Source organism: Bacillus rossius, chromosome 10 (assembly GCF_032445375.1).
Source record: "Bacillus rossius redtenbacheri isolate Brsri chromosome 10, Brsri_v3, whole genome shotgun sequence".
Taxonomy (NCBI): Eukaryota; Metazoa; Arthropoda; class Insecta; order Phasmatodea; family Bacillidae; genus Bacillus; species Bacillus rossius.
Window position 1 is genome coordinate 59,452,032 of NC_086337.1, and position 27,436 is coordinate 59,479,467.

At 41.5% G+C, this 27,436-nt stretch overlaps 1 protein-coding gene across 1 annotated transcript in view; it reads left to right on the forward strand.

Annotated features, from left to right (window-relative positions):
* The window catches only part of LOC134536366 (homeobox protein Nkx-2.4), a 94,504-nt gene that overhangs the window by 60,279 nt on the left and 6,789 nt on the right, over positions 1–27,436 (forward strand). Inside the window, exon 5 of the mRNA XM_063376120.1 lies at positions 14,848–14,934. Within this exon, the coding sequence (XP_063232190.1) occupies positions 14,848–14,934 (87 nt within the window). The remainder of the gene's footprint in view (positions 1–14,847; positions 14,935–27,436) is intronic.

The following is a 27,436-nucleotide window of genomic DNA, read 5'->3' on the forward strand; positions in this document are numbered from 1 at the left end:
AGGGAGGAATTAAGAGGACGAAGACAGCGCCCCTGTGGTCCACGCAGTGAGGAAACACGCCACGGAGCGGGGATTACTTTCTATTAATTACACTCCCGGCCTGCGCGCGCTGTTGACAAGAGACAGTCGACCCCCGGGGACTGGAGCCATCGGCCCCGACCCAGCCAGCCGCAAACTGCATTAACCAATTACAACCCTCCTTCCTCCCCCACCCCGCCCCCGGCCCGCCTCGCCCTGTGATCATTATTTATACAAATGTTGCAAGGCGAGGGCTGACGTATTTTTTTCCGTCTCCCCCTCCCTTCCGGAAGCTACCAATCAGGAGGGCGCGTCCCCGCAGCCAATCACATCGCTCGCTGGTTGCCCCGGACTGCAATTACGGTAATTGGTGGCCTCGGTGCTCCGCACGGCCAGAAGAGGCTCGTGGGAGGAGACAGTGTCGCCACGGGGAAACTCGATTAGGATCAGAGATTTCATAAATAACTAGCAAAATACCCGGTGTTGCCCGGGCTAAACCAACAAAACTACAGATCATTACATTAAAATGCTACTGTTTACAATGTTGTACGTCTGGCATTAGGTTGAAAGTAAAAACTGAGTAGAAATATTAACTTATCCACCAATCCAACCGGAACTACCAGCAATCGATGCAATTGCCGTTGTCATGGATACTTATTCAGAAGGTATCACGTATTAATAATGCCAAAGCCCGTTACCGCGGATACAAAAAAAGCTTTTTGATAGGGGTAGCCATGAAATAAATATGTATAAATGCTGATTGTAACTTACGAAACAAAGGTTGACTGTAAAAATTTACTATTTTCAGCTAAATGGTGTTTCTGGGATTATGTTTATGCATTAAATAAATAAATTTTTATTGTCTGATAACCTGTTTATCTGGCCAATACCCCTTCTGGAGGCCAAATATTCTTTACTTCCTATCTCAGCTCGATCTCATACCCCATTCACTTGTCGTAAAGTATTATTAAAAACATATTCCTGTAATTTGAACACCGTAGCTCTATTGCAATTTATATTTAATTGAAAAATTCGTAACACCCTACTATGTACGAAAAATTATTTGCGAGCTGCAAAATGTCAAGTGATCGCTTGTGACATTTTACGTTATTAGTAGAGACCGGAAAAATTCGTGGATTCATTTCGCGATACGCTAAAATTCAAATACATATACCTTAAAGCTGATTTTGTTATTGGTTCACTGTTCATCTGGACGACTCTGGGCCAATGGGAAATGGTCAACCGAAGAAGTATCTTATTTCAAGCAAACTAGTTGAGACGACTCACAAGTCAGCAGCCAATGAACAGGCATTATTTTCCCGAGTATACTGAGGACTGTGTAGTCTATCCTGAAGGTCATCGAAACCGCGAATTATTCCAGTCCCTAGTTATTGGTAAATATCTGATGACTATAAATTTGTGACGAAAAAATAAAAATGAGAGAACATTTCCTGGAATGGCCCTCAAACAACCGCAGAGACAAAGAAATGAGTTAATGAATGACGGTGCGGTGTGAAACAGCGCCTTGCCGCGCATAACGGCACATAACGGAACGCGGCTGAGCGCGCACGGCGGTACTAGCACAGGGCGGGCTATTGTTTTCCTTGGCTGAGTCTCTCCGGGGATCTGGCGGCTAAATATTGACCCCCCCCCCCTCCCTGTCTCTCGGCGCCGGCGTAACGGCCCCCTCCAGCCCGTTACGACAACACGAGTAGTCATAATAATGATCACGGGACTTGTGTTTTAATTGAGGGCTCGGCGTCTGGCGGCGAGGAAGCTAAGGCCTGGACCGCGGGGAAACAAGCCCGCACTCGGGACTTGAATACACGCAGCAATCTGCTCCACGAACAGTGAAATCTGGTTTGAATCCAGTTAAAACCGCTCCAACTCTTACTATGTGAATTGCAACGCTTTAAATAAGTAACTCAAACACCTTGAATTAACAATATTTAAAGCCACGATTACATATTTCACGGATTCATTTCACTCCAGGTTAGACTCAACTTGCCTATACATAATCAAGCTTTGTTGGGTTTATTTTTTATAGATTAATTTTATCTGACGCAGTTAAGGTGTGGTGCTTTGTATTCATTATAACCACTTTAATGTGTTACAATGTAGCTTTCATGTAAATTGATAATAAAACCAAATTTACATAACTAGTAAACATAAATAAAACAATACACAATAACATTAAAACAAACTTACAAATAAAATACACATTAAATAAAAAACATTACTAGCAATGTAAAATTACTAAAAATCAAAGTTTTATTGAATGCTAAAAGTGATTTAACGTAGCCTATGATATATTTAATATGATATAAATATTTACATTGTCACAATTTTTTTTTAAATTTTACCTCATAATATAAATTAGGAACCAAATACATACTAACACATTTTCAAAAAACAAAAAGTTTAGTTCAATTCATGTACACGCGATAGAAGTTATATTTTTTTTAGGTAGATTTCGAAGAAAGACTTACATATTGTAACCATTACCGTGGTGCGACTTCGGAAATTTTTTTATATAGTATTTCATTTCATAGTCCATAGACCCCAAAACAATATATAAATATCAATTTATCACATTTTTTTTATGGAGACTGTAACTGCAGTAATTTTGCACAAATCACTTCCAAACTGATACACAAAATATGGTAACGGAAAATATCGGTCGAGTTCGTTAATGGGTATAATCCACCAAAAGAATCAAATAGGGAAGGTTTTTTTGTAAAATATAATATTGCTATAACTCCCATAATATGACAAATATCGCATCCGTTTGAACTTATTATTGATCGTAGGAGTAATATCATAAACTTTTGAATAAATACATTTTGGATACGACCAACCAAACATGCAAGGGGTGGAAAATAGAAGGGTTAGAGAACAAAAAAATTCATAACTTCCTTAGTAGGCATAACATCGAATCCATTCAAATTGTTTGTAAATCGTATAATTTTTATCTAAAAACTTCTGACAAGAAAACTGTTTGATAAAATAACAATTGCAGCAAGGGGATAAAAAAACACGGGTAGGATAAAAAATCAGAATTCCATTAGTAGACTAGAATTAATTCGAATTGTTTGTAAATTGTATAATTTGTGTCTAAAACTTTTGTCTGAAACAATTTTTGATAAAACTAATCATTGCAGCAAGGGGATGAATAAATGTGGTAGAATTAAAACAAAAATCATAATTTTAGTACCGTGGACACTATTAAATCCGTTCTTATTTATAGTAAAACCTTAAAATAGTATCTATAACATTCGTCTGAAATAATTTTTTGTACCACCAACAATTAGAGCATGGGTGAAAAAAAAAATGTTTTGAAGGATAAAAAAACATAACTCCCTTAGTAGGCACGCTATTAAATTCGTTCGAATGGTTTGTTATAAAAAAACTTTTGTCTGAAACATTTGGGTGGGTCCAGCATATGCCTGTGAAAATGTCATTATTGCATGGTGGACAGGCGCACATCGTAAAAATTCACTCTTATAGATTTTCGTCTCCATAACGCGCCTAAAGAAGCATAACTTCAATAACATTCATTACATACATCAGTTCAAGTCTACTTCACCAGCCAATGCAGGAGTGTTCCCCGCCGACTGCCAGTGGGTACTGCTTCCTTGACCCGGCCTTGAGCCGGGTGAGGGGGGTGTGTGTGGAGGGGGGTATTGTTTGAGCAGCGGTGCGCGCGAGACACGCACTCGGCCACGCGGACAAACACGGCCACGCCGCCACACGGCCACACGGCCACACGGCCACACCGCCGCTCCTGTGCCACGCAGCATCCACACACCACAGGCCTGCCTGCCACGTCGCGGCGATGCCCTTCCTGGTTGCCAGAGCACAACAGTCTCAGGCTGAGGTTTCTGACGTGATAACGTCTTATAAATAGATGAACGCCAGCGGCACGCACGAAAAATAGTCACGTTCCACCTGAGCCGAGCGTGCAATAACCGGCCAACCACCGTGCGAGAAGATCTTCTATAATATCAAGCAGGTTAAGGCGGGCTTCTTAACTAATTGTTCGTGATTATATTCAAGCAAATTATTTAAATTGACGTTTTGCAAAAACTGTAAATAATATTTGAAACTTAAAAAGTATGCAATTTTTCATCAATGTTTTCTTATGACGTTATCACGTAAAATTATCTTCCGTAAACCGACTTTACAGACAACCCCACTTTTTTTTTTTTGCGTTTCTGTAATTTTAAGAAACATATTTGAAAAAAAAAAAATGTAAATTCTTGTCGTGTTCTATCATAAGAATTATATATATCTTTTTTAATTTGCAAAGAGATTGAATCGAGATTACCATCCTGGTTTCAAATACCCCTTTTTTTAACGTTTTGGCTCTGTTCAAAAATATCACACAATAATGTCGTAATGCCTGATTCTAATAGTGATAGGCTGCTTATAATAGTTTCTCGTGTGAAATAATTGGCGTTTAGTATCAAATTAGTGTTTCCAGAGTTATTAAAGCTGTAATGATGGATACATTCAATGGATACTATTTTATACTTTTAAAATATCGGCAAATATAAATATGTAAAAAATTAAAACTTCATATATACTTTATGATGGCATAGGTACAAAATAAACGTTTTATTGTATCTAAGCCATATTTATAATAAGTGTAACGCCACTAATCTGTGTCACTGAGAGTGTCGCCATGGGCAAGGCTCTTTGAACCATAGATACACTTTTAAGGTTCATTTTCACCCGCTACGTTTTGTTACTGTGATTTCACGTTGTTATCTTTGTTTCACTGTTTTCCTTTTTTTGTTTTATGATACATGCAAGCATTGCTTTCTCCTTTTTGTTGCTGATATTTTGCGCCAGATTTCATCCCGCATGTTACTTAGGCCTACTATTTGTAAAAAGTCGGGTAAATATAAATATTCATGGTTGAAATTTTTTGCTTGTTAAATATTGTCAAGGCCACACACACAAAGTTAACTTTTTCGTGTTTCCACAGCTTACAACTTTACATCTATAACAAGCAAAAAAAAAAAAATCTAATTTGATGACTGACGACTTGAAATCTGGCATGCATATCGGATGAATAAAAAGAAACTTATTGGTGGAATTTATTTTTCCCAAAAGTCGACCACTTTGAGGGTTTGTGGGGGCGTTAATAAGGGTTTGCGGGGATATCATAACCATCAGTCCTAACGTATACCACTCACTGACTCACTCATCACTAGGGGCATGCAGATTTCGCGAAAAGATTTTGAGACTAGATGAAAGTTAAAACACTTTTAATTCGTCTGTGTTTCGTGATAGGGTGAGTTTCTCCCAGGTACATATCGATTGTAACAACACCAATCACAGTGATTCAGTGCGGAAGCAAACACGTCCTGAGTGGCTCGGTCAGATAAGTAAACGACTTCTCTCGCGGACTGCCGCCAATCACAAGGAAGAAATCACAGGTTCGGGTATACCTTGTTGCAGTCTAATAAGTGTTCAGATATTTTCACGAAAAATGCCTACCCCTAATCATCACGAATTCTCCGGGACCATAAGACATACTGATTATAAATCTGGCACGAGTATTCCTTGTGCTACTATAATCCGCTCGGCAGCGGGTTGTGTCCCACAGAGGCACTCGTGCTGGTTGGTGCGCCCTCCCAGCACCCCGCCGTGGTCGCCGGGAATAATAGCGCAATAACGCCCGTGTCAGGGGGGGGGAGACCCTCGCCCAATTGCCGGCTGTTTTTCCACGGGGCGGCGTGGGGCATGCCGCGCGCAGATGGCGTGTTGGGGGGTGTCTCGAGTGGCGGGGCGAGTCGGCGCAAGAAACAGCCAAGTGCGTCTCTGTCCTCCGCCCCTCGGCTCGGCCCTGCGCGTCCTGCAACATGCGTGAACCCGCGGAGAACAAGCCTCAACCAGCTCGTGTCTAATATATAGAGACCTGCAAAATTCGCGGATTCATTTCGTGATATGCTACAGTTCAAATAATCATACCTTAGCGCTGCTTCTACCACTGGTTCACTGTTAATCTGGATTAATGAGGGCCACTTAGAGACCCTCACTCATAGAAGTGTCGAATCACAGACACTCAGTCGAGACGACTCACAAGTCAGCAGCCAATGTACAGGTGGCATTTGCCCGAGTGTGCAGAGTGTAGTAGAGTCTACCCTGTCATTGAACCCGCGAATTTTGCAGGTCTCTACTAATATATGAGCACAACGATGAACCTAAACAAGTAACGGACGAGCAGACGACAATACCAACGAACACAGTAGTTTTCCTTTTTTGTCATAGGAGATCTACTGTGTTCGTTGGTGTTGCCCATAATATCTGTTATCTTCATCTTTGTGTTCATATATTTGCTGCATGGTCAAGTTTTTGTTGTCTGCCTGAAATTACTTTTATTGTTGAAAACGTCTCGTCGTTGTTAGCCCACTGTGTTCCTCTGTGCTGCTATTATTTTTTTCATGACTAAACTCCTTCCACGTAATTCTTGTGTTCGTCTGTGCTGTCGTCGCTGTGTCGTCCACAATACGTGTTTGTGTTCATCTGTTTGACATCAGCTGATTTAGTCTTGTTCTCTGTGTGTTTATGATTTCATTTTAAAAGTCTTAATTTGCTTTCTTGAATATTCGCCGTAACAAACAGCGCAAAACTGCAAATACGGACGTCCAATAAATTGCATTAAATCAAAATTCCCCTAAAATATTATTGCGGGAGTCAGGAATGAAAAGTTTTTGAAGAGAATCCAAATTTTTTCTAACTATAATTTTATTCATGCCACGAGTAAAAACTATTGTTTTTTTGTTGTTGGCAAGAATAATAAATAAATTACATTTATTTCGGTTGAGTGCACTATACTTTTTTTTTACAAAATAAACTACTTGGTTTGTATACAAGAGATAGTTACAAATAAAAAATAAAAAAACTATATTTATGTAGAAATTGACCTTACTTAAGTTGTTAGGAGCAATTAATGGCAAGAAATAAAAGTGTCCTCGTACAGCGAGGGGCGGGAAAATGCACGTGTGTTCCAAGTCGTAGTTGGTAAGACTAGACGCCGCCATGTTGGCTCCGCTGCAGAGGGTTGGAGCATCAGGTAGCGGGGTCGGTGTGGGAGAGTGATTGGTTAGGGGAGGAAATGGGGAGGGGGTAGCGGGCGCAAACGAGAAGTTCATATAGAAAGTTGCTCGTCAAATGAAGGAACAGGCGGGGGGGAGGGTGGTGCTTGAGAGTGAACACGGGTGGAGGGGGGGAGGGGGTGGCGGAAGCGTGGTGGAAATATCAACGTCGGGAAAATGAAAATAAAACCGGGCCCTCGAGCGCGCGCGATGTGTGCGCCTCGTGGTTTCATTGAGCTCCAGTCGGCCGGCAGCAGCCGAGGCGCGCGGATCACTGCACCGCCCTCACGCCCCCCTCCACCCCTCCCCGACAACAGTGTTGCCAACGAGAGGGCAATTACCGTCCCGCCGCGGTAACTGCGCGTTAACGAGGCCGCGCCGTGTTCCGCCGCGCAGCAGCGACATGCCTTTAACAGCAGCAGAGCTATGATAGTGTTATACAGTGTTATACAGTGTTATACAGTGTTATATAGTGTTATATAGTGAGATATGGTGTTATTCTCGACTCTCCCCCTACTGTCCTGTCTCCGCTTCCACTGACACAACTTACTTCAGATATCACACCACCCAACTGATTCCTAGGGACCGGAAAAATTCGCGGGTTCAATGACCTCTAGATTGAACTTTATAGTTCTACGTACACTCGGTCAAATGCCACCCTCTCATTGGCTGCTGTCTTGTGAATGTGTCCCAATGTAGCAGCCTGTGATTCGACACAGCTTCGCTTGAGAGTTTCTCACCGGCCCAGAGTAATCCAGGTGAGTTGTGAGCCAATGGCAGAGGCAGCACTGAGGTATAACTATATGAATTTTAGGCTGTGGTGAAATAAATCCGCGAATTTTTCCTGTCTCTACCGATTCCCCATTGTTTTCTTCCCTTGTCAATAAACTAACTAAACACGAATTCCTTAATTCACACAGCTTGATTTTATTAAAATTTTCGCCACAAATTTCTACATTTTTTTTCAACTACACGATAAAAGTTTAGCCCCATTTATTTTTGGAATGCCAATAGTCATGGTGAACTAAGCTTTCAGAAATATGTGTTGTAGTACATTTTCGCTCGTTAAAGATAGCAACAAAGGAAGAGAAATATTTCTATGTTTACACGTATTTTTCGCCTTTCTGTGGCCAATATTCTTATGAGAAAAAAAAACTTAGAAAATTATTAATGCGTGAATTTTCCTGATACATAATTTTTATAACTCACATATCAATCACAAAGATTGGGCAGTTGTAAAAAAGTCCAGAAAATTGTGGTTTTCTTAAAAATTTCACTTGTAGTGTGCGTTAATTATAGTATTTTTTGCTGTGGTAAGAGAGAATAAAAACTGTCCTGGAAACTGCATACCTGTAATAACAATATTATAAATGAATATGTAGTTTTTTAATCTTAAAAATAGTATTTTTTAGTTCTCAAATTTTCAATTTTTAATACAAATGATAATCTCTTTGTAATCACATATATGCCTAAATCACAATTAAAAGAGCATAGTAAATTAAACGTAAAAAACATAATTTTAATTTTTCTCTATTATTTTTTTTGTACAGAGGATCTAAACTCGTAACATAAAAAAAAATACAATTGTTAGGACAGCTTTCTCATTCGTTCTTGCTGGCCCACTGGCTGCTAAATTATAGTACTACCTATATTTTTAGGTTTCTTTAGATTTTCTAAACGACAGAGGAGCCAACACAACAATTTTACATCTACAAGATATAACGGGTAAATTATTTGGTCCATAATACAAGAAACAAACAGGCGGTAAACATGTTTATAAAAGTTAAAAAACGTTTTGTTTACCTGTAGTTGTAAAATTTTTCCGTGATTAAAGAAAAATAAAAATTACTTGGTGGAGAAATAGGACTGAAACAGTTAATTTCAAATAAGTTATACTTATAAGTATAGACCTGCAAAATTCGCGGTTTCGATGGCCTTCAGAATAGACTGCACATACCCCTGTACACTCGGGCAAATAGCGCAAGTTCATTGGCTGCCGACTTATAAGTCGTCTCAGCTGGTTTGTCTGTGATTCGATCCTTCTTTGGTTTAGGGTTTATAACTGGTTGAGATTCGTCCAGATGAACAGTAAGCCAATAGCAAAATTATCTAAGAGGAATTTGTGTTTGAATTCTAGCCTATCACCGAATGAATCCGCGAATTTTTCAGGTCTCTACTTATAAGTTAACGGTTAAAATTATCAGCTTCGTCTGCGAGTATTGCATATGCAAACCATTTCAAACAACACTAGTATTGTTACTTAATCCGTATACATTGCGTCACGAAGAGTCAGGGAGACAGACCAATTCTATTACAAGGTGTTCAGGGAAAGTGTGTATGACGATGAGAAGAACATTTATTTTTCGCGAAAAAAAATCTGATCTCTCATTAGATTGCAATAAGGTATACCTACGCTAGCGATTGTACCCTTATGATCAGAGGCCGTTTGCAAGAGAAGACATTGCCCTATTTGGCGTGGCCATTCATGACGCGTTTGCATTCTCAGTGGATGGCTGTGATTGGCGTGTTGATAATAGACAAGTGCCTGAAATAAACCCAGCTAACCACTAAACACAGTCAATGCTACAAAGTTTTAACACACAGCTGGTCTGGAAATATTTTCGCTTAAAATACATGGCCATAATGTTAATGTGTTAGAGCATAGTTACTCTTACAGCATTACACTTACCCCACCGCACGCCTACCAGTCGTGTGGTATGGACACGCCTGGACGTCATACAACCACGCACAACACCTGCGCATGGAGGGGTGCGTTCACCCCTAACTCTCTCATCGCAGCCATCGCAATCAATAATATTGTTGAGTGCAGTTTTCGCAATCACTACAGTACAGTGCTGCAAAACTTTCATGCCACTGTTCAGCATACAGGATGCCATAACAGTTAAATTCAAGCATCCATCTGTGCACAGTTGTGTACAACAATTTCTATGTAATAACTATACCTTCGTAATTATTTTTATCTCCAACTATGATTGTAATATGTACCTGCAGTAACAAATCAAATAAGCTTTAACAGAAAAATGTAGTATAACTCTACACAGTAGGCCAACACATATACATTTAACTTAAACTAATCACTGAACTGAAGATTACAAATCACTACATGTTGGAAAGAAACCAAAAACCACTCACGAGTTGAGAACCACAAAATTTTAAAAATTGAGGTTGGTGGTTTGTATTAATGTTCATACTCAGGTTAGATTTAAAGTTATACACTTATCATTGCTGAGGGAGTCGCTGTTAATAGACTAACCCATGCAATTGCTAAAAATTCATGAAATGTTCAAATATTATCAAATATTTCTGATGTAGAATAAGGTCCAAAGCATCTGCAAACCAGGTAAATCTGGGTTTCTTCAAACACAAAAAAAGGTGGGTGCATTAGGAGTTATACTTACTTGGCGTATTAAAATATTAACTTTAATTTTGCATGCAACTAATTAATAGAAATAAAGTAATAAAATTATCGGAGTGATATAAATACAATTGGTAGTGAAAAAATTAAATCAAATAAAAATTAAAATAAAAACTTGGTATTCAATATTAATATAAACACGTGTATAAAAATAATTATTTAATTTAGTAACATAATCGAGATAATTTTAATTAATTACGAAAATCAATAAGTATGCTAAATGTTTATTCTAATTTAATATCTTTAAATAAAAATATTTATTAAATTATAATATAATAATTTATAATGCCCAGTAAATTATACATACGGGAATAATACCTCTCTTATAATTACACTTGAAAAAGTATATTAACACAGCTTATACTCACTAATATTCTCAAATAAATAATTTTTAAAATTATATTGACCAATATAATATATGATTTAAAACACGTGTATGATTTGGCTTTGTGTGTAGCCGTTTTTTATTCTATGAAAATTTCGTTGCATGGTGCGCGCGCATCGTATAAAATCATTTAAATAAAATTTTTTTAACACGCCTAAAGAAATATATAAAAAATAATTGTTGGCTATTTTTTAGTCTTTTAAAAACCTACCAAATATCACAGTTTCTGTTCCACGTTATATATACCATCATTAATGAAACAATGAAAACAATGAATTAATGCTATCAGTTGAGAAATCCGATGATAATACTTGGTAACATCTTCAAATTAGGTGAAAACGGTGTTCTTCCGTTTTATTTCCCACACTGCTAAATTCCAAAACTCCGCTTAAAAAATAATTTAACAAATTTAATTTAATTTAATAAATTTATACATTTTCGAAGTGACCCATTTTTACAGCAATAGGATAGTTCGAGCCTATGAGTCATCAGAGGAGGAGAGGAGAGCTTGATGGCAGAGAGGGGCTGACATCGAGTGCCCCACTCCTCGCGGACACAGCCCGCTGGAAACACTGTGACACACTCTCAGGCCGTCGCCTGGATTCATTATGGCGTTTAATGTGTAATTGTTTACATTATTGCTTGATTTGATAGTTCAAAGTGAATTACTGAATATAGATTTTTATCGTTTAAATTAATTATTTTTGCGTGAAGTTTCACTTCCAACTCGCGTGTTTGTTGTATTCTTTCTCTCTTTCTCCATCTCTGTCGTTTTACCCCTTAACATATACTTACGGATCGAGGTTTGAATTGCGCGCTATTGATTTCTTGTTTCTCAACGTGATTTTTTGTTCATAGGTCATATTTTGGGTTTCTGTACATTCCAAAAGTCATTTGAAAAATAACGATGTTTACTTTCATGGATAAATTTTTCGCCACTTTACCGCTATCATATACATTTGAGTAAACTCAGTTGAGCCATTGTGGAGTGTCAGTGATGATAAGAGAATGGAGCAAGGACAGGAACTGTATGAAGCAGCCGGTGTGGTGTGTGCCGGGGGCAGAACAGCACAACTCCACACACCGCGAGAGCGCACATGCGCGCTTCTTGCGACCAGAGGGTCCCGGACGTCTTGCAGGGGGCAGGGGGGGGGAGCCGAGGTCATCAAAGTTTCATAACTGGGCGTGTTTTGATAAGAAGCAGCCCCTCCCCCCGTCTTGGAACCAGGGGCGCGCACCCTCGGCGCCGAGCAGGCTGTGAATACATGATGTGCGCCCGAGGGCGGCTTGTCCTACACCTCCCATCACCTGCTGCATGCTCAACCATGCTCCATTAGTGTGCACTGGTGCTAGTTGATCTGCATTACTCCCTGTCACCCAGCAGAACACTGTCCCACCGCTTAGGAAACACTCTCCAAACACTTAGAAAACACTCTCCCACCGTTTAGAAAACACTCTCCCACCGCTTAGAAAATACTGTCCCACCGCTTAGAAAACATTGTCTCACCACTTAGAAAACACTGTCCAACACTTAGAAAACACTTTCCCGCCGCTTAGAAAACACTGTCCCACTACTTAAGAAACACTGTCCCACCACTTAGAAAACATTGTCTCATCACTTAGAAAACACTGTCCCACTACTTAAGAAACACTGTCCCACCACTTAGAAAACATTATCCTACCACTTAGAAAACACTGTCCCACTACTTAAGAAACACTTTCCCGCCGCTTAGAAAACACTGTCCCACTACTTAAGAAACACTGTCCCACCACTTAGAAAACATTGTCTCATCACTTAGAAAACACTGTCCCACTACTTAAGAAACACTGTCCCACCACTTAGAAAACATTATCCTACCACTTAGAAAACACTGTCCCACTACTTAAGAAACACTTTCCTGCCGCTTAGAAAACACTGTCCCACCACTTAAGAAACACTGTCCCACCACTTAGAAAACACTGTCCCACCACTTAAGAAAGCAACTTCACTCTTCCACCTCGATACGCGAAAGAAAAACTAAAACGCTGACACCCGCGAAGCTGGCCGCTGTATCCAGGCGATCCCAGAGGCTTGCGTCTCGGGTTATCAAAGCATCAGTTCCCCTGCCTCGCCTTGTCTCGGAGACTAATTACGACACTGCTCGTTTTGAAGTAGGCAACTCTACAAACAAGACCGAGTTCTTTTTTTTTTAACGTCGGCATCGCCTTACAGTTGCCGCCCTGTCTCTCAGATGTTCCTTCTTCCTTAGCATAGTTCCGGAGAGAAGACACCCGAGGTTGCTCGATTCTTGCCGAAGAATTTGTAAAAATGTGAAAAAAAAGACAACATTCAGGTGGTACATAGACAGCTTTCGCTAATCGTGCGTGGTGCAAACAAAGAAATATAAATACTGGTTTCTTCTAAAAGCTGTAGCAAATGCAACATTATTTTAAAGAAGGCTATCTTTCTTATTTGTGTACATGCAAATGCGCGTCTGTGCTTATGTTTCTAAGTCATACAGCCCAGTAAAATAAATGTCATTTTATTTCTGATTTCAATAAATAAATGGTTAGGACGTGTGTTTTCACGAATGCTTTATGGTACGGATAATTTGTGTCACAATAGAATTAGAGGGCGGTTACGGGGAATCTTATTGTTCGCATGTGCGCTGTGCACTACCTGGTTGGATCACCAGTCAGACTCAGAGACTGAAGTGCAGAGGTGTCGCGGAGCAGGGGGGAGAGGCGACAGGACACCTCCTAAGCCTCTCGCGCCGGTGGACAGCACTTGCAGACGTGTCGCCCCGCGGGGGTGGTTGAGTGGATTATCCTCGCGGACCAACCCTCCATTGTCCGCCCCGCCCCGCCCCGCCAGGGGCTTAGGGCGAGCACGGCGCAGGTGTATAAACTGGCCGCGCCTTCCACCCGCCCGGACAGAGCGGGGCTAAACCTCCCCTTTCTGCCAGAATAACTTCTTCAAGCGGCTGCAACACCATTCACAAATCGCCCTCAGACAACTTCATTCGTCTCCAGTGAATCGATACATTCAGCGAGTCGACCTATCGATCCACTTCGATGCACGCCCAAAAGGTTCGAAGATCTACTGGTTTGCCACATCATTTGTGGCAAATGAACACATTCCCTTTAAAACATTTTCTAGAGACCTTAACACTTAGGTTGCCATTTTTTTGTGCCAAATTATCGAAGATGATAAAAAAAATTCAATAACGTGGTTCAGGTGTTGTGTGCCGGAGGCCAAGAGCACAAGAGGAAAAAAATTAAGCCAAAGAGAGTCCATTCTTACCAGTGAGTCCATGTTCCCCAGAGTGAATCCATGCTTACCGGTGAGTCCATGTTCACAAGAGTGAGTCCATGTCCGCCGAGAGGGTGCGCTGTCCTGTGTTCGACAAATTCAATATATTGAAATTAAATTAAATGTTTGTTCAACTAAAATATTCATAAATTTCCATCGGTTTTTAAAAGAACGTGAAATGATTACTAAATTCTTCAATGATCGAGGGCTACAGAACCATCAATCATTTTGAGAAGCTGTTTATTAAACACTACATATACTGTTAAAAAGTATTTACCTTAAATGAACGTATAAGGATGGTTACAAACTATCAAGAGGTCTGCGTTAGTTCACGGGCATCTTCGTAAGTTGACGAGTAAATCTCTAGATCTCTACACCAAAAAAATTGTACGCAACAGCTCAATCATATATTGTATTTGAATCAGCTTGTAAATAATTAGATCAATATCAGGATTCTATTTTATGGAGTTAACTTGTGTACTTTCAACTTGATCTCACAAGTACCTTTATGAGGTTCATGTGTACACAGTACACGTGTACACGCTGGTCGTTATCCGCCGTGGCCCCAGGGTTGAGTCCTGTCGCTACAGAAGCCGCGCCTGTGTTGCAGGTGAAGATCTGGTTCCAGAACCACCGCTACAAGTGCAAGCGCCAGGCCAAGGAGAAGGCGATGGCGGAGCAGAACGCGCAGAACCAGGTGAGTGACCTCCTTGCATGTCATAGAGTCCGGCTCCTGCAGATACCTTACCCTTGCATGTCATAGAGTCCCGCTCCTGCAGATACCTTATCCTTGTATGTCATAGAGTCCCGCTCCTGTAGATACCTTACCCTTGCATGTCATAGAGTCCAGCTCCTGCAGATACCTTACCCTGGCATGTCATAGAGTCCGGCTCCTGCAGATACCTCACCCTTGCATGTCATAGAGTCCGGCTTCTGCAGATACCTCACCCTTGCATGTCGTAGAGTCCGGCTCCTGCAGATACCTGACCCTTGCATGTCATAGAGTCCGGCTCCTGCAGATACCTCACCCTTGCATGTCGTAGAGTCCGGCTCCTGCAGATACCTCACCCTTGCATGTCATAGAGTCCAGCTCCTGCAGATACCTTACCCTTGCATGTCATAGAGTCCAGCTCCTGCAGATACCTTACCCTTGCACGTCATAGAGTCCAGCTCCTGCAGATACCTCACCCTTGCATGTCATAGAGTCCAGCTCCTGCAGATACCTCACCCTTGCATGTCATAGAGTCCAGCTCCTGCAGATACCTTACCCTTGCACGTCATAGAGTCCTGCTCCTGCAGATACCTCACCCTTGCACGTCATAGAGTCCGGCTCCTGCAGATACCTCACCCTTGCATGTCATAGAGTCCGGCTCCTGCAGATTAGTGATGGGTCGTTCGTTAACGATTCGTTCAAAAAGAACGAATCTTTGAGAGAACGAAATCTTGCGATTCGTTCGCGATGTAAAGAACCGGCTCTTTGAGAGCCGGTACCTTGAAAGATTCGGTAGAACGAAAATGCGGAGAGAACGAGAGAACCAACCGGCTCTTTGAGAGCCGGTACCTTGAAAGATTCGGAAGAACGAAAACGCGGAGAGAACGAGAGAACGAGATGAGAGAACCGGCCACGCGCCCGGTCTGATTCGTTCGTGAAATGATTCATGACGTCAGGAGTCTGAAGAATTAGTAATCACAGCGTGAGCATGTTCATAAGAGCAAACGATAACTGATCAAATAAAATAGGGTAACATGAAAAGTATCTATACCTGAAAATGTCAACTGTTAAGTAGTGGTTTAAAATTGCGTTTTCACATTCACATACACAAATTTGGGGGAAAAAAAAAAACATGAATTAAAAATAACAGGGAAAGTAACTACAAATGTTCACACTTACCATTTAGGTGTTAATTAATGTACCTACTTCATTTTTCTCTCTTCATACTGAATCGCAGTAGTAGTATTCAATTTTTGTCTTTTTTTCTCTAAATGTGTTGGTCTACATGTAAACACTTTACTCTCTCTAGAGTGTAAATAGCCTGTATATTAATATTTGTAACTTAAAAAGTAATACAATATAAATAATCTTGTTTCATATACGCAACTGTGATTCACTGGCTACGAAAAGCAATGTTCAAGTACTAGCTATAATAGTGCGATTACAAATTAAAGTTAAGAAAGATCACTTTCGTACCTAACATTCTTAGATTTAATGCTCCCGTATTATATAGAATCACTGCATGAAGCATTTGCAGCGATCAACAGTCAATAATTTTATAACAGTCAGTATACAACTAGACGTTTGAAATTTCATTTACCCATGCAGAGTAGATAAAGATAACCACCCACGCGATCCAGCCTCCTCTCGTTATCGGGTCACGCGATAACGAGGGGAGGCTGGAAGCAAACACGTAGCCAATACTCTAAAGGATGAACGAGTTACGTCACCTGATAAAAGAGCCAGATCCTATTCACAGAAAAGAACGAAATGACCGAGATGAACGAATCGTTCTGAACGAATCTTTCACGGAACTGATCCGAAAGTACCGGTTCGGTCAAAAGAACCGTTCTGCCCATCACTACTGCAGATACCTTACCCTTGCATGTCATAGAGTCCGGCTCCTGCAGATACCTTACCCTGGCATGTCATAGAGTCCGGCTCCTGCAGATACCTCACCCTGGCATGTCATAGAGTCCAGCTCCTGCAGATATCTTACCCTGGCATGTCATAGAGTCCAGCTCCTGCAGATACCTTACCCTTGCATGTCATAGAGTCCAGCTCCTGCAGATACCTTACCCTTGCATGTCATAGAGTCCGGCTCCTGCAGATACCTTACCCTGGCATGTCATAGAGTCCGGCTCCTGCAGATACCTTACCCTTGCATGTCATAGAGTCCAGCTCCTGCAGATATCTTACCCTTGCACGTCATAGAGTCCAGCTCCTGCAGATACCTTACCCTTGCATGTCATAGAGTCCAGCTCCTGCAGATAACTTACCGCCAGGAGTCAAATCCTCAGCGACGAGGAGTTACCACCAATCGCAGGGTTGTACCTTACATCATCTGGAGCAAAATATTTCATACGACCGTGGGTCATATTTGAAATGTTAATAGAGTAATTCGACAATGGGTAATGTGTTAGAGGATGTACGGATGACATGGTTCACCAAAGGACAGCTCAAACACCTCACATGCAGGCTGCTAGCTGTCAGACACCCGTGTGCGACCACGTGCGACAAGGACATTGTTCTAATTTTTACATGTTTTATTCCTTCTAAAAATACCTGCAGTTTAAAACCGCCCTCAGGGTATTCCTGCATGACTGTAGTAAACACACCATACACTGATAGATATCTGGAGCAGCTTGCAGAGCTCCTGCAGGGGAGGGGAGGTAGGGGACACCAGGAACAACACACCACACAAGTGCCCCCCCCTCCCCCCCCGCGCAGGGACAGACCTGTCACCAGCTGCCTGAGGCGGGGTGCGTGGGAGGCAATGGGGCACCACAGGAATGCATGAGAGAGGAAAACAACCGGCTCACGGCAACAGCGGTGAAACGAAAAATTCAGGGCGTGACCCCGCCGGGTATCAAACCCACATCACATTGCTGTAAGGTGATTGGTCTGAACACTCTCCTTGGTGTGAGGTGAGTGGTCTGAACACTCCTTGGTGTGATGTGAGTGGTCTGAACACTCTCCTTGGTGTGAGGTGAGTGGTCTGAACTCTCCTTGGTGTGATGTGAGTGGTCTGAACACTCTCCTTGGTGTGAGGTGAGTGGTCTGAACTCTCCTTGGTGTGATGTGAGTGGTCTGAACACTCTCCTTGGTGTGAGGTGAGTGGTCTGAACTCTCCTTGGTGTGATGTGAGTGGTCTGAACACTCTCCTTGGTGTGAGGTGAGTGGTCTGAACTCTCCTTGGTGTGATGTGAGTGGTCTGAACACTCTCCTTGGTGTGAGGTGAGTGGTCTGAACTCTCCTTGGTGTGATGTGAGTGGTCTGAACACTCTCCTTGGTGTGAGGTGAGTGGTCTGAACTCTCCTTGGTGTGATGTGAGTGGTCTGAACACTCTCCTTGGTGTGAGGTGAGTGGTCTGAACTCTCCTTGGTGTGATGTGAGTGGTCTGAACACTCTCCTTGGTGTGAGGTGAGTGGTCTGAACTCTCCTTGGTGTGATGTGAGTGGTCTGAACACTCTCCTTGGTGTGAGGTGAGTGGTCTGAACACTCTCCTTGGTGTGAGGTGAGTGGTCTGAACTCTCCTTGGTGTGATGTGAGTGGTCTGAACACTCTCCTTGGTGTGAGGTGAGTGGTCTGAACTCTCCTTGGTGTGATGTGAGTGGTCTGAACACTCTCCTTGGTGTGAGGTGAGTGGTCTGAACTCTCCTTGGTGTGATGTGAGTGGTCTGAACACTCTCCTTGGTGTGAGGTGAGTGGTCTGAACTCTCCTTGGTGTGATGTGAGTGGTCTGAATACCGAATCACCGTGGCCGTCAATTTCATTTGATAACATTTACTGTTATGTACTCTTTTTACTGTCCTTATGTCAGTATTCAAAATAAAGTTTTTTTTTTAAATTTTATATTGTAACCTATATGTCTTTTCTTTAACATAATAATCTTAGTAACTCTACGAATGCATAATGAAATTCTTGAAATTAATTTGAAAGCGACGCATGACCTGCATGCAGTAAAGGTTTAGTTTTATATTATTTATACTTTGAATTACAGAGACAATTGTGGAGGCGGTTTATAGAAGAACGCTTGGCTTCACCTGTCACGTTGATTTTGAATTTTTATTTACTCCAAATAATTATAAAAATAGGTTTTTCAAAAATGGTTTTAAGAAGTAAATTTGTAAGCATTTACCTGATTCGTAAATTCAGAAAAAATATTTCTGGAGAAAGACTGTGACGCATATATTCGGGCAAAAAACTTAAATTATAAATAGGTATTTGCCTGACATTTTACTAACTTTATTGTATTTCAATGATTACATAGTAAAAATTGCACTATTTCAAAAATATTGCCACTAATATGCAACTCAACCTCCGTCACTAATAATCTGAAACTAAAGAGATGCGCTGCAACGCGGCGCGCACGAAGAAACGGAACGGCAGTCGGCGCGAGTGTGCGGGCCCGTGTGTCTGTGCGCGCGGCGGGTCGCGCTAGCGGGTCGCGGAGAGGCGATTGGGCAATGTTTGCCTCGGGCGGCGCCTGCGCAGTGCGTGCCTGAGGCTCCAGCCGGGCGGCTATTGGCCAGCGCCTGTGTTCAGCGCCACAAGGCTCTACCACATTTACATTTCACTTACTTTACTCTAAAACATTTTCTTCTCAAATCTACGAAGAACATTGGTTAAAAATAATAATAATCTTCATAAACTGACGTATATCTTCGTGTATTTACGATCACAAACTTTATTTACTTCAAGTTACTAAAAAAACCTTCAAAAATTGGTTAGGTCTTCAACCAAACCGCGCGTCAGGTTTGTAAGTGCCTTTTTAACCTGTTTACAACGGAACACCGGCCTTGCATGTCGGAGTATGGCCTCGTTTCTCCAAGTCCCGCTATCTGGAACCGAGAGGAAAATTTTTCGATTATTTCAGGTAAAATCTTTTTTTTTTTTGAAAAGTCCGTACATTGACTGTAATTCATAACAGTGTCTGTGTTGTAACGTAGCTTGCATTTCTCTCGTGTCTATTCATTTGCAGGCATTTCTTGTGACAATTTAAGACCATATTCCTGTTATGGAATATTATGTGGTGTTTATATCCTGTTGACAACAGAAATTGTTTGCTTAATTTGTGTTTTTGTCTTTTGAGTTTTTTTGTAGTTTTCGTCTACAGACATACATGTGCTTAGCAATGGCGTATGTCCAAAAGCTTACATCAAATCGGAATCCTAGCATGCGCGTGGGAACAACTAAACAGTCTGGAAGCGTCCAGCCGTGACGTGAGAGCCAACTTGCGGAGCTGTGCTTGAGGCCGTCTGTTCCACGTGGAGCGAACCTCCTCCGGCACAGAGCGCGCTGAGGCACTGACCACGTGTTCCTCCCGGGCGCAGACACGGCAGCAACTGTCTGTGCAGCAGCTTCAACTAGTAAAGCCACGGGCGTAGTGGGGGGTGTTTGCGCTGGTGCTTGCAATAACGTGACTGTGCCACAGGGTTGATGGACGTAAAAGTAAAAAAAAAATACGTTTTATGGAAAACTTTCTGTGTTATTATAAAATGTTCTGTTTATTCCATACATACGTACAGGCCAAAACCTAGGCAAGAATACCATCCAGAGTTGACTTGTGTCGGTTCAAATCCACGGCACAAAATTCTTGAGCCCCCCCCCCCCCCCTTTCCCACCAAGGGAACCATCAGATTTCAGCCCCTGATTAAATCTTATGCTCTACGATGGTTGTGTGTTGCTGGAACTGAAGTGTTGCTAACCTGCAAGTAGGGACCGCAAATATTCGCGGGTTCAATGACCTCTAGGATGAACTTTATAGTTCAAGGTACACTCGGTCGAATGTCACCCTCTCATTGGCTGCTGTCTTGTGAAGGTGTCCCAATGTAGCGGCCTGTGATTCGCCACAGCATCGGTTTAGAGTTTCTCACCGGCCCGGAGTCGTCCAGGTGAGTTGTGAGCCAATAGCAGAGGCAGCACTCAGGTACCTATAACTATATGAAATTTAGGCTGTCGTGAAATAAATCCGCGAATATTTCCGGTCTCTAGTTGCAAGCGAGGAGGCTGTGACGTCACGCGAGGCGCCCGTGCCTTGGCCTCGTTGCCACAGACGGCTCCGCGCCGCTCGACCAATCACGAGGCGGCAGCGCCCGGCCGCGGCCTTGTTGTCACAGACGGCTCCGCGCCGCTCGACCAATCACGAGGCGGCAGCGCCCAGCCCGCGGCCTTGTTGACGCTGGGTCGCATTTCTGTTTGGTCCTGAAGTGCCCGGGGCGAGGGGGGGTACCTGCCTGCACCGGACACTAGATACAGCCGTTGTTTAAGGAGGTCTTCAAGTGATCCTCCTTGCGAGCCTCCAACTAGGAGTACAAAATATGCACTTCTTACTACGCAGAAGCTACTACAATAATCACAAAAGCACGACACTCAAGTTGTATGCAAAATAAAAATAAAACTACTCCTTAACTTTTTAACAGCCATAGTCGTCATCTCTCGGGTACACAGGATTTTATCCCCTCCCCCCCGTCCTCATCATCGAACCCTTGCATACAAACAAAAAGTGCTTGTACTTATGTACGCGCTTTTGAAATTACACTTAACCGGTGTAATTAAAAAAAAACTTTAATTTTGCATGGAAATCATTAATATAAATAAAATAATAAAAGGACTGGAGTGATATAACTATGGTTGGTAGAGTATAAATTCATTCTAATTATAATATTAAAATTAATACTCAGAAATAAATATTAATATAAACACGTGAACTAAAAAATTATTAAATTCAGTTAAATAATCCAGAAATTTTTTAATTAAAAATAAAATTTAATAAATATGCCGAGTGTTTATAATAATGTATTAATTTTAAATAAATATTAAATAATAATGTTAAAATTTAAAATATAATAAAAATACGGGAACATAACTTCAATTACATAAATACACTTGAAATTATATTTGAGAAATTTTATCAAACAAATTTTTCTAACAGTAATATTCGTCATAAATTACCATTTTTAATGATATGGACCAGAATTTACATAATATCAATCACTAAATTACTATTTTTAAAAGCACATATATATTTATTATTTGTGTGTAGTCTTTTTTTTTCATTCTGTGAAAATTTCGTTACATGGGATGCGCGCATTATAAAAAAATTAGCCCTCATAATTTTTTTTTCGAAACACGCCTAAAGAAGTAAAACTTCAAAAATTAAATAAGAAAAATAAATTGCCATGAAATCAATACTAATGGTAGCAAATATAAAATTTAATCCACTCACAGCTGACTGTATGGGAACCTATATCTATTTTCTGAAACAAACGCATGCGCACACTCAACTTTCTCTCTCGGTTATCGCCCAAAGACGGTAACTAAAACGAGCCTAGCAACGTATATAGCTTAGTGCTCTCTCTATATCTCTTTGGCGAAGTACCTGTTCTCTGTAAAGCGTCAGAAACGTTTCACAACAGTTGAAGCACTGAAACGAGGCCTAGAAGTGTTGCTGTTATCGCGGCCAAAGAAGCTTCACTTCGGCACAGTGAAGTTGAGCATGCCGACCCTGCCGGCCAGCTTCAGCGATGCCTTTGTCTAGGCAGCCCCTCCCCCCCGGATCCGCGCGCCCCCGCGGGCGTGTTGTTTTTTGTGTCGTCCCCGGGGCTCGCCCGGTGTTTGATCACGTGGACAAATAACAAATTCCCTCTGTACAATATCACCACAGGGAGCTGGTGACGGTGCCCCGGTTGCCGCGCCGCGCAACAAGGGCCCAAGCCAGGTGATTGTTTGTGACGGCGGAGGCGGGGGCCGCCGCAGCCTCCCTGGTCCAGCGACCTCGAGGTAGCACCTCGTGGTCAGGACCCCGCCGTGGTCTCGCACCCGGGCACACCCGGTGTGCCTGAGTGGGCTCGGTATGCCAGATATTTAAAATAGGTACGCTGAGGTCGGATCAGTACGTAGTTCTGTTTCCGGATTTCTTTTTTAAACAGTGATTTTTTAGGAGAAAAAAAGGGATAAAACGCTTGTTTCACAATAAAATATAGGTATGAAAATCCCAGGGAAGGTTCTTAAAAGCACTCATAGAACTGGAAATATTCCTTTTTTTTCTTATGTATACACCAAAACCTGTAGTATAGGTCACCCCCAAACCTCATAGATTCCCTCTGTGCATAAAGACAGGCAGACAGGCAGAAGGAAGGCAGGGGAAAGTGGAGACAGGCAGGCAGAAAGTCAGGAGGCAGAGGGAAGAAGAGACAAGCAGACAGGCAGAAAGAAGGCAGGGAGAAGAAGAGACAAGCAGACAGGCAGACAGGAGGCAGAGGGAAGAAGAGACAAGCAGACAGGCAGACAGGAGGCAGGGGCAAGTGGAGACAGACAGTCAGACAGGCAGATGAGAGGCTGGAACTGGCTGTCACCACACCGAAAGACCTTCGGCAGCCACGGCACGTTTAAGCCAACCTATCCACTGTGCGTGGTATCTTCAGCTGGTATCAAACCTAGCCTACGGGACTCCCAATGGTTTTTGCTATGGATATTTGCCTAAAGTTCGTTTACACTGTAAATAACTTTATTTACGGTGAAGAACAAATATCCAAATAAATATTCTGTACAAATAATAAACCGATAATTAGATCTTTATAGTCAATTTTATTTCTATTTGGTTTGGGTATTTGAATTATAAATTTTAATTTAGTTAAGAGCGATTAAGTTTGTTGCACAAAATATATTTATAGTTATAGTACTAAGTACGTACTATTTAAACGACAATAGAAGCTTGCTCATGCTACAAATTTACGCGTCAAACAAAAATTTATCTGCGGAAACGTAGCTTTGCAGTAGTTCATATTTCAATAAATCAGAAGGAAATTTTATAGTATGTATTTCACACAGTAGGTACCTTTATTTTCAGTTGCATACAAAAAATTTAAAAAAAAACAGTTTAAATAACGTTGCTATCTGCACTGTTAGGCACTAGGAGAACACGACAGACCAGAATACAGAGCAACCGGACAACCCTAGATTAGATGGGTATCACTCGCTTCTTCGATTTCTTCACTTTAGGTTTGCGTAATATATATATACACACCTATATATATACACACCTATATATATATGTATAGTGCATGAAATATTAGAGGTTTTTTTACAAACGGGCTTCACGGTGGTTTAAGTGTATAGTTTGGCAGTAGTTTGGCGTTTGAAAGTATCATACTTTCGGGACGCCAAGAGTCTGTGTTGACTCCCCGAACGAAACTTACGACGTTCGTCGAATTCACGTCGAAACGAGCGTCGCCACATTGGCAACTCCTCAGAAGCCCGCAGCGAGCAGAGACCGCCAGATCCCAGCATCCAGGCGCCGGCAAGCTCCAGACGTCTCCCCCCCCCCCTCCCCTCTAGCACGCGAGTGCGCCAGACGAGTGCGCCAGACGAGTGCGCCAGACGAGTGCACTTGGACCTCTCTTCTCTGAGGATGCTGTTCTCTGGCCTCAGACGCAGCGGGCCTGGCCCCTGCAACAAGCACGGGAGACTTCAACCTCGCGTTGTTATTTTCACGTGTGCATTATTCTCGATAAAAATATTTAGATTGCGCTTGAAAATAACTGTAACTATCGCCACCACCGACCGCAGAATTTGTCGTGGTGACGCGGAATCAATTATTATTTTGTGACACTTAGCAACTGTTTGACAGAAAAAAAGCAGTAGGTTACTTGCAGTAACGAAGACACAGAGTGGTGACGTCACAGAGACACCTCCTACTCCCTCCCCGCTCCACCAATCAACTGCTTCAATCTGACCGTTTGTTTTCCACGGAATTTGTAGTGTCAGCCACAAGATGACGCGGCAGTAGGCAGAAATTTCGGTGAAATGACTTTCGGCCTAGTGCCTGCTACCCAGCCGCAAAACTGTTTTATTGTTTCTGAGGTTGAACTTCTTTAGGCACGTTATGAAAAAAAAATATGAGAATGAATTTATATGATGCGCGCGCAGCATGCAAAAAATATTGACGGGACTAAAAAATGCTACATGCAAATAGAAATTATAACTTATGTGCTTTTAAATCATAATCTTTAGTAAGTGATATTGAATACTGGTCCATATAATTAAAAAAATATACATATGTTGTACTAGTGATATATTGCGTTTATAAGTTTTTTCAAGTGTATTTTCGTGTGTTCGTATGTTCTCGTATGCATAACGATGTCAGGTTGCTTGTAAGCTTCCATTGTCGCTGGCAAGGAGTGTCTAAGTAGTCTCCTGGCTGCTTTCATGAGAGTGTTTGTGAGGTTATGTATGAATAATTTATTTGCATTATAAATTATTACATTATTATTTTAATAAATAATTAAAATTCATAATTTAGAATAGACTTTCAGCGTGTTCATTTATTTTCATTATCAATTAAAATTAATAACGATTATGTAAATAAATTAAACAATTAATTTGATACACGTTTTTATTACAATATTGAATACTGAGTATTTAATTAAGATTTTTTTTAATTTTATTGAATTCATACTTTACCAAAAGTACTTATATCACTCCAGCCCTTTTATTGTTTTAATTCTATCAATTATTTACATGAAATATTAAAGTTAGTTTTATATTACGCCAAGTAACTAAGTTCAGCTTCTAACGCACGTACATAGGTACAAGCACCGAGCTCGAGATATACCACACATATTCCCTAATGAGCAGACAGCCTCCAGGATCCTGCTAGGGGCCACAGACGCGAGTGTGCCCGCTATATCGCAGTGTTCGGCAAAGCGCTGACTCATCTGCCCAGTGACGCGCGTCCTGGAAACATTAGTTTATAATTATTTTGAAACTAAATGTCAATCATATTTTGACCATTTAAAAAATCTATAAAACAAAAAAAATAGATATTTTTATATGTTACCTAATCTCAAATATTTCTCAATAAAAACTAAGCGTGGTTGATAATAATAAACTTTGTCGTTTTGTCGCCTCGAAACACTTGGAGTAGAAACAGTATTACCAACGCCGTGTGCACTAGTGGCTGGCGCGTCGCAGGAGTGGCGCTGGCAGGATCTGCCCTGCAACGAAGCTCAAAGTGAACTGCAGCTACTGCTGTGCAAAACACATCCCGTCCTACACCTTATCATAGCAGGACGTAGGGCGCATGAACACGTCTGCCGACCCGCGCTCTGGGAGATTCTTTGAACGACTCCTGCAATGGGTCAGTTTGTCACTCAACAAATTCAAGAACGCAAATTAAGGAAAATAAAATAAATCATAAACCCACAGAGAACAAGCCTAAATCAGCTGATGTCAAACAGATGAATCCAACGATGAACCTAAACAGGTATTATGGACAACAACAACGACAGCACAGATAACACATTCAAACCTAAACATCAGACAGCACAAGAATTCCGTGGAAGGAGATGGTCATGTAAAAAAGTAACAGCACAATAACGGTAGATGTAGGCAGACAAAAAACCGTCGACAACGCAGAAAATAAACGAACATAACGATGAAGATATTTTGGACAACGCACAACGACCATAACACAAACGAACACAATTATTATTGGTCTCCTATAACAAACCAGTTGCGACGTTTCGGGAACTGGCATCTGTTTCCGTCGTCAGGCACTAACAGACCTCCTGCGAGGGCTGTGGTTCGAGTCCCGAGCGAGGCTGGGTGTGCATTTGTGATTGTTAAAGTTGGTCACAAACACGTCAAAGTCAATGAAACTCTCAAAATATCAATAAGTCGTAAGGGAATATTGATTTGGCATATTGGTGTTTAAAAAATATTCACGAATGAGCCGAACATTTTGTAATATCAAACATGTGCCCTGACAATCTCGCATAGCAGAGGATTCGTTTCGAGTCTTGGCTGGTCCACCCTGAATCCCTCCATGAGTGCTGGGTCGGTTCCTAACCATTCCTACCCGAACTGTCATCAATCCACCGTTCTGTCTGTATACCATCGGTTTTCAAAGTCCGGCTTCAACTTCAAAATTTATTAGTTTCATTCCATGTCATTAGTTCATTTTCGCGGATGGTTAGCTACATAAGCATTGCATTTTATGTTGCGTTCCAAATGTTGCGTGATTTATGTTACTCACTATATGATATTTGCAAAACTTCAGATAAGTAAAGAAAATGAACATTATTTAATTGACTCATTGCACCAAGGTAAATTCTTTAGTAGCTCATGTTCTGCGCGTCGACCAAATGACAATGCATGCGAAATTACTATGTAGCATGATCTGTGAAGATCCAGTACGGGACATACAAGAATATCTCCTCGGGGCTGTGTCAGGTCATTGTTTCACATTTACGTTCGTCACTGCGAAACCCTTTGTTCTTTGTTAGTGGCTCAGCTGCCACGCGCTGATGAATAAATATATACATTTCATAATATTATATGCATAAATAGCTGTCAAAGTTGCATAGTTGGCGTTTATCGCGCAGTTTGGATTAAGAGAACCAATCAGAATAAATTACTGCAACTTTTTGGTGAAATGTTTTACATTTATTTCACAAAATATTTAGTTCATTTTACCAAGGCT